Source organism: Procambarus clarkii, chromosome 1 (genome assembly GCF_040958095.1).
Source record: "Procambarus clarkii isolate CNS0578487 chromosome 1, FALCON_Pclarkii_2.0, whole genome shotgun sequence".
Lineage (NCBI taxonomy): Eukaryota > Metazoa > Arthropoda > Malacostraca > Decapoda > Cambaridae > Procambarus > Procambarus clarkii.
Genome location: NC_091150.1, coordinates 47,105,376 through 47,120,287, shown reverse-complemented (window position 1 = coordinate 47,120,287; position 14,912 = coordinate 47,105,376). Strand labels below are relative to the sequence as shown.

Here is a 14,912-nt window from a genome sequence, read left to right as displayed (position 1 = left end):
ACTTCTTCCATCTGTTTGGCACCATTTAGGGTGATCCTCAAAGGTTGGTCTTTCCCTTTTACATATCTGCCTATTCTCCTGTAGTCGCACACATTCTCTATGGTTGTAAGACCTTCCACGAGGCCAACAATTTTATCTACTATTGCTTCTTCTACAGCTCTTTCTGACCTAGATGTTATCTCCTTTTCTTTGCAGCCAAAAATGATCAGGGACTTACTCCGATCAACTGTGTTTTGCACCAACTTCGGGTTAGATGCCAATTCTTTCTTCACTTCTAGCCTAATGTTTGTTTAATCTTGGTTGCTGCAGTGTTTGACTTCCCTTACTGCTTCTTCTATTTTTACCTTCTCCTTGGCCACTTGTGCATAAGTGAGTTGCATATCTTTCTTGCATTGTTCTTTTCCCTGTGTAACTTCCTCCATCTGTGCTGACAAAAGCTGTTTCTCCTGTTGAAATTCCTTACCTAACCTATTGTAGTCATTTATGTTTAAATTTACTTTAACTTCTTCCAAAGCTATTTGTAAGAGTCTATTTTCTTCTTCCATGGCTTTGCAATTTGTTTCCAATTGAATCTTATCCTTGTGCAAGTCTTTCACTACACCCTCAAGACATACAACTTTGCTAAAAATGGTCACAAACGTCACAATAGTATCTAATTTAACACCTTGTTGTATAGACTGGTTATCTCAATGCTTTCTTCACTGAATCCAGCAAAATCAAGCTGTTTTGTATTTCCTCTTGCAGGCGGCCATCTTGAATGTTGTTCTCTGCACTGGAAACACTAGGGGTAACTTTTTCTCATCCACTATTTCACTTCCCTTGGCACATTCCTGTTATCTCGCCTATTTTTCAAAAACACTATACCTTTATGTTCTCTGGGACAGCACTCACTATCATCATCCTCCATCCTGGGACTATCATCACTATCATCATCCTCCATCCTGGGACACCATTCACTATCATCATCCTCCATTGCACACCATCCTGGTGTGCAAGCCAGGAGTAACATGAGAGTACTGGAGCTTCATGCACCTAGGGCCACCTTCCTTAGGTGTCCTGTAAGTACTGCCCTTGCAGTTTAGGGTTAACTTCCATGAGACGTTCAGGAGACTATACCTCCGTGTGGTTCTGTTGCTACTTGGTGATTGCCCGCCTTTGGGGTTCAGCTGGGGTGGTTCTTACTTTTGTTTGACCTTGGGTAGGAGGTAGAATCGTCGCAGGTTGAGGCGCAAGGTACTGTGCAGCTGTCTGATATACGCATAACGACTGGTTCTGTTCCCCTGGAGAAGTTGTGCTTTTTCAGGGTTTTTGTTTGGTTTGCTTGGTGTGGCTGTATTTTATTTTTTATTTTTATTTAGATTTTTTATTTATTTATATTATTTATTTTTTATTATATTTAGATTTTAGTGTACCTCTGCTAGATCTCCATGCCTGCATACATCACAGGTTCAGCTTCTAGTTCGTTTGCTTGGTAGCTTTGGGATAACCAGTTAGCAGTACCTTGCCTGGGCTTCTCCTAACAGTCAACCTAAGGGCCCTGAGAATACCCATTGGGGCTCATTGATCTAATGGAGGAGACCACTGAGTCTCACCTCGCTTAGTGTGAGTTTGAAGGTTGCTCTGTCCCCTTGTCTCAGGGTGACACTCACTATCTTTGCCAAGATCAGGTGGCTTTGTTGGTGGTGTCCCCACCTGCGAGTTTCGTTTCGGTGTCTGTATGAAGTTTCCCAACGGTCCTTTCGGCACTTTTTGGCTCTTCGTAGGTTGTCTTCGATTTCTGATCAGGTTGTTTTGACCTTTCCCTTGGTTGTATCAGAACCGTCATCTTGTGCCAAATACTGTCACTACTTATCGTGCAGTGCTGACGGAGCCACTTCTGCTTGCATTCGAGGTGGATGTCGCTTCTGCTCCGTACCGTAAGCTTTCTCGAGTGTTTCACCTCCAGCCTGCTCATGTGCCACCTGAGCCGTCCTGGTCTTTAGACTCGGTGCTCTCTTTTCTTTCTTCTCGGTGCTCTCTTTTCTTTTTTCTCGGTTTGTGGTGGCCCCTTTGGTTCAGGACTGTTTTTCTAAGTCTTGTTGGCATTGGCCTCTGGGGGGTCAGGTTGGGGAGCTTCATGCTCTCCTTTGGCACAGGGGTTTCTGCTCTTTTGGTCCTGGGGGTCGGTTCTTTCGTTTGCAGCCATCTCCTTTTTTTCTGGCGACTAATGAGACTGCTGCTTTCCGGAGGGGTCCATGAGTTGTTTATGCTTGGTTGGTTCGACTGGGGGCGCATCATGTTTTGTCATGTTGTGGCTCTTTGCCGTTACTTGGGTGCCACGGCCTCTGTGGCAGGGTACGCACTTTGGGTTGACCTGGGTTCCCTTTTTTCCTGTTCCATGGCGCGGGTCTTCCAGGTCGTCTGTAGAATTATTTGGTCCAGCCAGCTTGTGGTCTATTCCCGTGCCCACGATGTTCGTTTCTTCGCGACTTTGGCTGCTTTTTTCTGGGGGGAGCCCCTACGGCTCCCCGGAGCTTACTAGATTGATGTGCTAATGTCAGACTTTGTCATCAGTCATGTGTATGGAGTTCATATGGGCCTACCGGGGACCATGACCCAGAACCTGGCCCCCCTGGGACTGGGCAGCGGCTGACTTTGGATCCTTGGGCCCGGCTGGACCCCTGCCTGGGTTTTTCTGCCCTCTGAGCGGGGCTTACTGTTACAAGGAGTGGAGTTTTCTTTTCCCCCCATCTGTGTACGAGTTGGACTTGGTGTCTGCCCCTTCCCTGAATCGGTTCTGTGTTCCCCCGGGTGCTTCAGTTGTCTTTCCGGAGGTTTTCGGCTTATTGCACCCAACCTGCTGTGGTGCAGGTGGCCCTTGCGGCAAACCTCATGCATGACCCGGATTATGCCTCGGCAGTGGATCTCTCGGCTTTTAGGTTTGGGACTTCATTCCCTTTCTTACTCTGTTACAAGGTTCCGGAGTCGTCCAGGCTGGCGGACAATCCTGTCTTAGCCTTGGAGGTTTGGCACTCCTTCTGCTGTTCCCACATGCCTGAGTGGCAGGAGGCTTCGATGGTGCTTCAGGTTTTCCTGGGGAGGCGACCTTGAGCACCTCAATGAGTACTTGTTTGCTCCTGCCCTTTCCCGGGATGTTGGTGTCTTTCAGCTCCATGTGCAGGTTCCCTCCCTTTTGGTGACACAGGTGGCAGAGGACTTGCATGCTCGGGGCCTTTTGGTTGCGGCCTTGCACTTCTTTTCCCTCCTAGAGCTGTCTTCCGACTGGTTCACAGAAGATGTGGGGGCTCTTGGGGCTGTTCCTGGGTCTGGCGCCTTGGCCTCGGCAGCTTGCTCGTCGGCTCTCTTGCTGAAGCTTTTCACGCTGATCTTGAGGGATGCGGTTGCTCTCTTTTATGCTTCCCGGCTCGCGTGTCTTCAGACGGTGCTTGCCTTTTCTGTGGAATCCTCTTGGGCTTTGGCTCTTAGGATGTCTTCCCTTTTTCTCTTTTGTTTGAGGCTTACGCCGTTGTGCAGTATATCCAGGCTGTTTCGGCTTCTTGCCATCCTATGTCGAACTTGCTGGTTCTCCTGGGGTCATGCGATGTGCCTTCCCGTAATGGTCGTGCCAAGGCTCGGGATTCCTCTCGTCGTGGTAGGCCACTGGTGTTTGGTTCGGGTTCGGTTCCTCCTTCGGACCCCCTTCGTCTGGTCGGCGCAGTGTTCGCTGTGTGCGAGGTTCTGGGTCTCGTAAGGGGTGCCGGCCCTTTCACGGTTCGCCCCATTGACGAGGCGAGGGGGGGGGGGGGGCCTGCACTGTTCGCTCATGCCTGGTCCAACGATTTGTGGGCGTTTCGGGGCGTTTCGCACAGCCTCTTGTGGTGTTGGGGTGGCCCCTCCACCTGCAGGGGGTTCGGGGCTGGCGGAGCAGGCTTCTTTCCCTGTGCTCTGCCAAGTCGTCTTGGAGTGGGTTTGCTTGGGCGTGGTCGAAACGACGACGTCCCTCAGATGGGTTTGCAGTCTGTTTCCAGTCCCAAAATAGGACTGCGTGTACCTTTGGTTCATTCTGGATTTGTCCTGTCTGAACACCTGGGTTCATTGCCCCTCCTTTCGGATAACCACGCTGTTCCAGGTTCGGCTCCTATTGGAGGCGGGTGCTTGGATGGTGTCCCTGGACCTCCGGAATGCTTATTGGCACGTCCCGATTCATCCAGGGTTCAGGGACTGGCTCGGTTTTGTTGTGGGGCTTCGTGCTTACCGCTTTCGTTGTCTTGTGTTCGGTTTGGCACCTCCCGTTTTCATGCGCCTCACGCGGGTCGTGGTGACCCGTCTGCGTCTGTTAGGTGTTTGTGTGTGGCTACCTCGATAACTGGCAGGTTTGGGTTCCCAGCCAGTCCGCTTGTCTACTGGCCAGGGATCTGGTTCTTTCTCAGCTCACCGGATTAGGGGTCTTGGTGAACTGGAGAAAGTCCCATCTGGTTCCCTCCCAGGTTCGGACCTGGCTGGGCCTTGTGTGGGACTCTCGGACTGCTTCCTTGTCTCTTCCTCCGGAGTTTCTCCTGCAGCTGCGGTCCCACATGCTCCTGTTTCTGGGGGGTTCCCGGGTCACCCGGCGGTTGCTCAAGGGTCTATGCGGGAGCCTGAACCTGTTGCCTTCAACCAGTCAACCTCGTGCTGAGTACGGCTGTACTCGTGCCCATTGATTTTCTGCTACAAGTTCTTGCAAAATATTGCTTCATTTTTGGTATTAATAAGACACTATTAGTAAGCCCCTGAGATTTTGTTGTATAACAATACAGCTGTAGTCCAAAAATGTTAAATTCCACAATTATTTTTCCACCAGCGGTTAAATACTGTACGTTAATCACAGACAAAGCTAAGGGCACTGGGTGCATACTGTATGAACGCAGACTAGGTCTATAAGTACACCCTACAGTAGGCTGGTGTTTAAGCCAGGTCCAGTAACATAAATTTCTCTCATTCGATTTACATCAAATTATATAATTTTGCGTTATATATTTAGTTTAGCAACATTATTACGATAATAAGAGCTATAAAAAATACTTATTTTTGAACTGATTTATTAATTTTATTATTTCAAAGCCGTAGGTCACTGAACTGTGGCGACGATATCGAAGAAAACAAGCATGGTGTTGTGTTCGATTTCCAGTAACATAAATTTCTCTCAAATATTGTATTTACATCAAATTATATATTTTGGGGCTATTCATTTAGTTTAGCAACATTATTACGATAATAAGGGCTATAAAAATACTTATTTTAGAACTGAATTCTTAATTTTATTATTTCGAAGCCGTAGGTCACTGAACTATGGCGACGAAATCAATCAAAACAAGCATGGTGTTGTGTGCACACTAATTAGAACCGTCCACTCATGCTGGACTTGTGAGCCGCCATTAACATGAATAATTCCTCAAATCGCAGATATCTTTCATATTACAGTATATTTTTGGTTTTATTTAGTTTGGTTTAATTAGGATAATAAAGAGTTATTAAAACACCAGTTTTAGAAATGATTTATTGATCTGAAACGTTCAAAGTCATGGGTTACTGAACTATGACAAAACAGACGAAAGTGAGTGAAACCTCACTGTAAAGTGAGGTTTACTGTACAGTATTCCCTTATCTGTCCACCCTCACTCTTCTTGTTTCATCACAGAAAATGTATATAAGACGATTTCAACGCGTTAGCTAGCTATTCACGCTTCAGCCTTTAAATTAATTTGCAAAGATACGTGTGCCACAAATCAGTGAAAGAAAGTCATTGAAACTCAGTCGTTCTCTTGTGTGGACCACTCTGGCTGGTGTTTGGTTAATGTTTTACTTGTTGTGTGGACCATTCTGGCTGGTGTTTGGTTCATATGGTTCACTTGTTGTGTGATCCAACTTATCTTATGAAGGAAATATTAATTGTAATCTGTGATAGAATGAGACAGTTTTCCACCACTCTGTGAACTCTGTCCCAACATTGTAAGCTTGTGGACCACTTGCGGTCCACTTGTGTGGCCCACATGTGTGGTCCACTTGTGTGATCCAACTTGTCATATGAAGGAATTATTAATTTTAACCTGTGATGGGATGGGAAAGTTTTCCACCATTCTGTGAACTGTCCCAACATCGTAAGCTTGTGGACCACTTGTGGACCACTTGTGCGGTCCACTTGTGTGATCGAACTTGTCATATGAGCGAATTATTAATTGTAATCTGGGATAGAATGGGAAATTTTTCCACCAGTGTGTGAACTCGGTCTCGGCATCGTAAGCAAATCCGAACATCCCTCTCTTCGGCGAACCATTGTTCATCTAACCGGGTGAGTAAATCCGGCCTGAAAAGTGTGCGAACTCGCCGGAGTTTCGTTGAATCGGGGTACGTTGAATTGAGGTTGTACTGTATCCGGAAACCGTGATTATCCGGACTATATTCCCATATAGTCCGGATAATCGAGTGGAGACAGTATTTTATATTTTTTAAGCCGATTTGAAAAACTGAAATTTTATTTATATATTTTTCTTCGGGGAGCCACTACGGCTCCCCGGAGCTATCCAGGCTGATATGCTAATATCAGACTTTGGCATCAGTCATGTGTATGGAGTTCTTTGGGCCTCCTGGGGACCACGGGCAGAACCTGGCCCCCTCAGAGAGGCAAGGAGAGTAATGGCCTATAGAAGCCATCATTTAGTGTGTGGTTGGAAGCATTCTGTCTGCCATCGACCGGGTCGAGCACCCAGAAAGGTAAGCATCCCAAAACAAACCCCCATTCTGGTGAAAATATTGCTACCTAGTTGTGCTTGCTACCCCCGCAAGCACATCTAGGCGAATACATCAATGTGCAGTCTCAAATCCTCCTAAACAGTATCTGCACTTGTCAACCATATTTTTCTTTATCAGAATTTTTTCTATCTGAATTACACTTCCTATTTTTTTATGGTTTACTTCACTATGCTTCCTCTGTTGCAACAATTAGGTACATAAAAAATTAATCTACTTTTATTATTATTATTATTATTATTATTATTATAGAGAAGTGAGCATGCAGTTAAGGGAAGAGATGAAGAACCTTCAAGAATCGCTGACAAGCAGTTCCCGGCGGGCACATGAAGCTGAAGTTAAATATATGTGTATCAAGAAAGACCTTGTAGAGGATCGCCTAAATCGGTATGGATATTATATTGCACACTTTTATATTATATTAGGGAGCCGAGCGGACAGCACGCTGGACTTGTGATCCTGTGGTCCTGGGTTCGATCCCAGGTGCCGGCGAGAAACAATGGGTAGAGTTTCTTTCACCCTATGCCCCTGTTACCTAGCAGTAAAATAGGTACCTGGTGTTAGTCAGCTGTCATGGGCTGCTTCCTGGGGGTGGAGGCCTGGTCGAGGACCGGGCCGCGGGGACACTAAAAAGCCCCGAAATCATCTCAAGATAACCACAAAGATTTGTCCATTTTCTTTCAGGAAGGGAGAGAGGCGGGGAGGGGTTGTGGTAATGGCCAAATCTTATTGTGTTCGTGTTGCCTTTATGTGCGTGTCTCAATCATCATACTTTTTTTGTATTTCATCAAACTTCTAGTCATTGGTTTGTCCATCCGGTATTAACCCTTAAGCTGCTAAGGGGTCCTGAGGAGATTTACACCTCTTTGAGCAAGAAAAGAAAAATTCTAAAAAATTTTGTCTTCTAAAAATTTTAATTTGTGTTCCCTGAGCATGGGAAAAAAAATCATAGGTGGCATATTTTGGGCGCAATAGGCCGAGGAAGTCTGGCAAAATGTAGGCGTTGACAAAACCTTCGTCAGAGCCGGTCAGCATCACCCGAGCTGACATGTGGGAGTTGCCACAAAGATGATATTACCATATTTATTTCAATGTTTCTGATTGATTTTTTCTTAGTTTTTTTGCAATAATATTATTCAATAGTGTGTATTGTGATATATTTATACAGTATAATAAAAGGGGTGAATGATCGCTATACTCAAAAGTATGGTGTGCATATTAGTGATTCAATTATTATGTTCATAAAACAATAAACAAATAGTTTTGCTGTTATTATACTCTATACATAGTTTATATATAAGTATCTGCATGTTTTGTTCACCATAACGAACCACTAAGTTGGTATTGTGAGTCAAAAAGCAACGAGGAGTGACCGCCACACACAGCCAGCCACCCGTTGCCACTCCCTCAACAACGCCTCACTCGCCCACTTTCTCCTCCCACCATCCTGTTTTTTATTTTATTCACTATATACAGATGTTATATATAAGTATCTACATGTTTTGTTCAACACAACTGTACAACCAAGCTTATATAGTTAGTTCAGGCTCTAAGAGACGTCGCTACACACAGTCAGCTGGCAGCTGCCTTCCTCACACATTCAAGGTCACACGTACTAAATTTCTCCCCCAACAATACTGTTTGCAGTGTTATTACACTATATACACATATTATATGTAAGTATCTACATGTTGTATGCACCATAACTGTACACCTACGCTTGTAGGGTTCCCAAAGAGCATAGTGGCCACCCTCTACACAGCTAGACAAGTCATGCAGACGACGCCACCTCCGTCACCCAAATGGCTCCTCCCAACATAATCATCTTGCTGTTATTACACTTAAGACACACATTATATATAAGTATCTACATTTGTGTTCACCATAGAGAACTGAGCTGGTATGGTGAATGCAGACAATAACAGGTGGCCACACAGTCAGTAAACGATGCTATCTCCCTCCGTCCTTCAGCATCACTCCTCCCACAGTGCTATTTATCACAATCCTGGTCATTTTTATCACAGTCAGGGGTCATCTGTAATACTGTCTTCGCTAAATAATAGCAGTTATGTATTTATTTTGACATTTTTCAGCGATGCTATGGTCACAAGCTGAGCAGCAATGCTATTCGCTCATGCTGCGTGCGCCAGTCCTGGTTGCTCTAACAGTACTGTGGCTCTCACACCGGAGAATATTGCCCACAATTTAAAAAAAAAAATGGCATCTGTTTACAAGACCCCGAGGAAGCTAATGTGAACCACGTGTAGCCACAGGCCATTTAAATCGAGCCTGGCACCCTATGGCGTATATATACACCATGAGCACCGTGGGACATGTTACTCATGGCGTATATATACGTCATGCGCAGTTTAAGGGTTAAGAGGGAGAGGGAGAAAGGGTTTAGACTCGTGCTGTAGTGTTCTTGTCACTGCTACATTCATGTTTTACCAAGGCAGTGAGTTTTGGTCCATGTTAGTTTGTATGTACTTAAAAATTTAAAATTTTATTGACAATAAAAAAAATGTAAATTTTGTTATTGTTCTATCTTTTAAGTTTAAAACTTAAGTCAGTATCCAATACTCCATATCAAAAACATAATAAATATTTCTAAATGACAATTGATATTTAAAGAACAATAGAAAGACTGAGTGAGGAAGCAAGCCACATGCGTCACCTACTACCTCATGCATCAGAGGATACTGTTCCCGACCGTGCAACACTCTCACGATCCATTGTAGCTTGGGATGAAACCGTGAAGAGCCTCCGTGATGACAAACGCACCTTCACAGTAAGTTTAAGAATTTTTCTTTAACATAGAGTTAGGTAGGTATATATCATTGGAGTTAAATTTTGGATTTTCTTGGCTATTCCACGTAGGTGCTGTCTTTGGCAGCATCACACCCTTTGGACACATTCATAACAGTCAGGGCAGTATGACATTCTGGACCACAACAATAAAATGTTTTCATACGACCCTGTTGGGTTGTATTGGTGTATGGAAGGCATCAATAGAAAGCTCGCTGAACCACAGAATGCTCACTTATAGGCACTTGGACTTTCCAAGATCTAATTGGCATCTTAGGAAGCAGCATTCCCACAAACTACCAGTTGTCCACCTGCCCACTACTTTCAACTTCAAAAACATCCACCTGGCCACTACCCTCCAACTAATTGGAGGGTAATATGCCAATATTCATATTGGCATATTGCCAATATGCCCATCTGGCCACTACCTCCCCCCTGCAACTGCCAATATGCCCATCTGGCCACTACCTCCCCTCTGCAACTGCCAATATGCCCATCTGGCCACTACCTCCCCCCTGCAACTGCCAATATGCCCATCTGGCCACTACCTCCCCCCTGCAACTGCCAATATGCCCATCTGGCCACTACCTCCCCCCCTGCAACTGCCAATATGCCCATCTGGCCACTACCTCCCCCCTGCAACTGCCAATATATACGGGAGACATCTCCCATCACGCAGGGTACAGTCACACCACCACAGATCTCCAGTATCATCTATTGATACTGGAAATGGCTCAAAAGGGCCACCACTTATGGGCTATTCATGCCCGTGCCACCTTTTAGGTGGCTTAATCTTCTCTCTCTCTCTCTCTGCCAATATACCCACCTTCTCCCCCCCCCCAGCTGCCAATATGCCCACCTGGATACTAGCCCCTCCCCTGCAACTACACATATGCCCACCTGGCCATCAGCCCCCCCCCCTGCAAGTACACATATGCCCACCTGGCCATCAGCCCCCCCCCCCCCCTCCCCTGCAAGTACACATATGCCCACCTGGCCATCAGCCCCCCCCCCTGCAACTACACATATGCCCACCTGGCCATCAGCCCCCCCTGCAACTACACATATGCCCACCTGGCCATCAGCCCCCCCCCCCCCTGCAACTAGACATATGCCCACCTGGCCATCAGCCCCCCCCCTGCAACTACACATATGCCCACCTGGCCATCAGCCCCCCCCCCTGCAACTACACATATGCCCACCTGGCCATCAGCCCCCCCCCTGCAACTACACATATGCCCACCTGGCCATCAGCCCCCCCCCCTGCAACTACACATATGCCCACCTGGCCATCAGCCCCTCCCCTGCAAGTACACATATGCCCACCTGGCCATCAGCCCCCCCCCTGCAACTACACATATGCCCACCTGGCCATCAGCCCCCCCCCTGCAAGTACACATATGCCCACCTGGCCATCAGCCCCCCCCCTGCAACTACACATATGCCCACCTGGCCATCAGCCCCCCCCCCTGCAACTACACACATGCCCACCTGGCCATCAGCCCCCCCCCCTGCAACTACACATATGCCCACCTGGCCATCAGCCTCCCCTGCAACTACACATATGCCCACCTGGCCATCAGCCCCCCCTGCAACTACACATATGCCCACCTGGCCATCAGCCCCCCCCTGCAACTACACATATGCCCACCTGGCCATCAGCCCCCCCCCCCTGCAACTACACATATGCCCACCTGGCCATCAGCCCCCCCCCCTGCAACTAGACATATGCCCACCTGGCCATCAGCCCCCCCCCCCTGCAACTACACATATGCCCACCTGGCCATCAGCCCCCCCCCCTGCAACTACACATATGCCCACCTGGCCATCAGCCCCCCCCCCCCCTGCAACTACACATATGCCCACCTGGCCATCAGCCCCCCCCCCCCTGCAACTACACATATGCCCACCTGGCCATCAGCCCCTCCCCTGCAAGTACACGTATGCCCACCTGGCCATCAGCCCCTCCCCTGCAAGTACACATATGCCCACCTGGCCATCAGCCCCCCCCCTGCAACTACACATATGCCCACCTGGCCATCAGCCCCCCCCCTGCAACTACACATATGCCCACCTGGCCATCAGCCCCCCCCCCCCTGCAACTACACATATGCCCACCTGGCCATCAGCCCCCCCCCCCTGCAACTACACATATGCCCACCTGGCCATCAGCCTCCCCTGCAACTACACATATTCCCACCTGGCCATCAGCCCCCCCTGCAACTACACATATGCCCACCTGGCCATCAGCCCCCCCCTGCAACTACACATATGCCCACCTGGCCATCAGCCCCCCCCCCCTGCAGCTACACATATGCCCACCTGGCCATTAACCCCCCCCCCCCCTGCAACTACACATATGCCCACCTGGCCATCAGCCCCCCCCCCCCTGCAACTACACATTAGGGGCCTCGTAGCCTGATGGATAGCACGCAGGACTCGTAATTCTGTGGCACAGGTTCGATTCCCCCACCAGGCAGAAACAAATGGGCCAAGTTTCTTTCACCCTGAATGCCCCTGTTACCTAGCAGTAAATAGCTACCTTGGAGTTAGTCAGCTGTCACGGGCTGCTTCCTGGGGGGAGGGGGGTGGAAAAAAAATGTAGTAAACAGTTGATTGACGTTGAGAGGCGGGCCGAAAGAGCAAACCTCAACCCCGCAAACACAACTAGGTGAATACATATGCCCACCTGGCCACCAGCCCTCCCCCCCTCCTGCAACTGCACATATGCCCACCTGGCCACTAGCCCCCTCCCCCCCTGCAACTGAACATATGCCCACCTGGTCTCTTGGGGCCCCGCCTGCAACTGCACATATGCCCCCCCCCCTCCTGCAACTGCACATATGCCCCCCCCCCTCCTGCAACTGCACATATGCCCACCTGGCCACCAGCCCCCCCCCCTGCAACTGCACATATGCCTTCCCCCCCTCCTGCAACTGCACATATGCCCACCTGGCCACCAGCCCCCTCCCCCCTACAACTGAACATATGCCCACCTGGCCTCTTGGGGGCCCCCCCCCTGCAACTGCACATATGGCCCCCCCCTCTCCTGCAACTGCACATATGCCCCCCTGCAACTAAACATATGCCCACCTGGCCTCTTGGCCCCCCCTGCAACTAAACATATGCCCACCTGGCCTCTTGCCCCCCCCCCCTGCAACTGCACATATGCCCACCTGGCCTCTTGGGCCCCCCCCCCTGCAACTGCACATATGCCCACCTGGCCTCTTGGGCCCCCCCCCCCCCTGCAACTGCACATATGCCTACCTGGCCTCTTGGGCCCCCCCCCCTGCAACTGAACATATGCCCACCTGGCCTCTTGCCCCCCCCCCCCTGCAAGTGCACATATGCCCACCTGGCCACTAGCCCTCCCCTGCAACTGCAAATGGCCCCCTGTACTGCTTGTGTGTGTCAGGTTGTGCACAGTCATTATGTTTAGCCAGCCTGCAGTCTACCCTCCTCTCCATAATGTTAGGAAGTATGCAGCTTTTGCAGCTATCTTTGGCAGTATGTCTGGATAATATTCGGGTGCGGACTTTTGGAGATCAAACAGGAACCTGGCCTCCTGGTATCTCATGAATGTCCCGGGCCATCTGTGGCCCTGTATAGCTTTGGGACGCCTATCCTGGTCATCTGTCTCTTCTTCGCCTCGAGACCTACAGTGCTGCCGCTCTCTTGGTGAAAACCTGTGTTTTCTTCTCTGTGGGTAGTTAGCTTCAGGCTCCCCCACAGAAACCCAGCACTGACTGTAATGAAAACACAGTTTCTGGGTGAGACCCGGAGGCTCCTGACCCCCCTCCTTCCAGTCGGCAGCTTTCATCACTCAAGAACACAGCTGGCTTTCCCTCCCCCATGGAAGGGTGGCACTAACGAGCATGGGACTAGTTGACCTAAGTGTTTTGTTTTTCTTTGTGAGGAAGTTCTTTTGCTCCTTTGAAGACTTAAGTTGCATTTTTTACCCAGACAGTGGTCTGTATTATTTTGCCAACCTTTCTGTGTTCCTTCCCCAGTCAATGGCTAGTATGGTATTCTGTACTTTACATGTAAAGTGGTCATATACTGTTGCTCCCTGCGCCTTTGAAGGGGCCAGGTTCTGGTGCTGGTCCCCGGTAGAAAACAAGAACTATGTAGTTGATAAAAGAAATTTGTAAGCTACTAATATTTGCAGGAAGAAGGTAAAAGGCTGCTGGGAATGGTGAACCAGGGACGTCCTCTTAATGCTCTTCCACCGGGAGATCTCGTCATACCTTCCATACCTGATATCAGTGTTGCACCATTGCTTTGCCTTGGACAGGTTAGTACTTACATTTAAATTTACACATTAAACCAATTGGTAATAGTAGTACAGGACTATATTTTTGTAATTTTTTTTTAACCTTAAATCTCGGCACATAAGGCGACTTTCAAATAAGATTAACATCAAATTTCAGCCGGAATTTCATGGTGTTAGATCATATCAGTGATATAATACGACCCCAAAATTCCATAACCATCTGTGAAGAAGTTTAAGTCGGTGAGCACCAATGAATGCTGTATGGTGAATAAGAATACATGAGATGGTGATACTGTATATCAGTACAATGAATGTACCTGTAAATAGTTAAAACTGTTGGTATGTTATCAGTGATGCATATAATAAAGTAAATATTATTTGTAGACTATCATCTATAGTGGTAATTGGTAGTTTAACCAAAGTTAATGACCAATTTGTTTACATACTATATGTGTGTGGTGTCGTTTGACTTGAGCTAGTGGGCGTGGCCGGTAGGTAGACGAAGCAGAGTTACAAAACAGTCCACTATTTGTCTGTTGCTAGCTTATGTCTTGACCAGTTTTAAAATTACCAAATTGTATGGGATTTTGAGATTAGCATTCTTGTATTTACAATGTAACAGCTTTAAAATTTGTTAAAAGTTGGTATTTGAGTAGAATTTTTAGATCCCTATTTTTGTACCTGGTCTATAAGGAGGGTGATATTTTTGATCATTCAGATGCCATTTTATCCATAAAGATATACAGTAGTATATTGTAACCACAAATGGAAGGTTTCTGCATTGGAATATGACATTACAATTTTTCACAGAAATGCACAAATATGGCCTCATTGAAGATTGCAGAAAGCACTCCAGAGCGGGTCAGGCCTCCCAGCTGCTCACCCCAGCCACCATTACAAACTTGTGCTAATGTAGATCCTCCACCAGTAACAATACCACTAATATACTCGCCTTCAGCTTTGGAGGGAAATCCTATCTTCATGCGCAATGGTGCCACTGCTGCTGCCTTCAATAGTGGAGCTATTCCAAAAGGGGCTATAAATCAGCCATCCACTACTCCTGGCAAGT

The 14,912-nt window shown here is 47.9% G+C and overlaps 1 protein-coding gene across 2 annotated transcripts in view; it reads left to right on the top strand.

Moving 5' to 3' along the window:
- Positions 1 to 14,912, top strand: part of LOC123773290 (E3 ubiquitin-protein ligase TTC3) — a 241,840-nt gene that overhangs the window by 185,580 nt on the left and 41,348 nt on the right. For both annotated transcript variants that reach the window (XM_045766935.2, XM_069307431.1), the window contains exons 30-33: positions 7,018 to 7,152; positions 9,397 to 9,553; positions 13,739 to 13,864; positions 14,654 to 14,906. In XM_045766935.2, the coding sequence (XP_045622891.1) occupies positions 7,018 to 7,152; positions 9,397 to 9,553; positions 13,739 to 13,864; positions 14,654 to 14,906 (671 nt within the window). The remainder of the gene's footprint in view (positions 1 to 7,017; positions 7,153 to 9,396; positions 9,554 to 13,738; positions 13,865 to 14,653; positions 14,907 to 14,912) is intronic.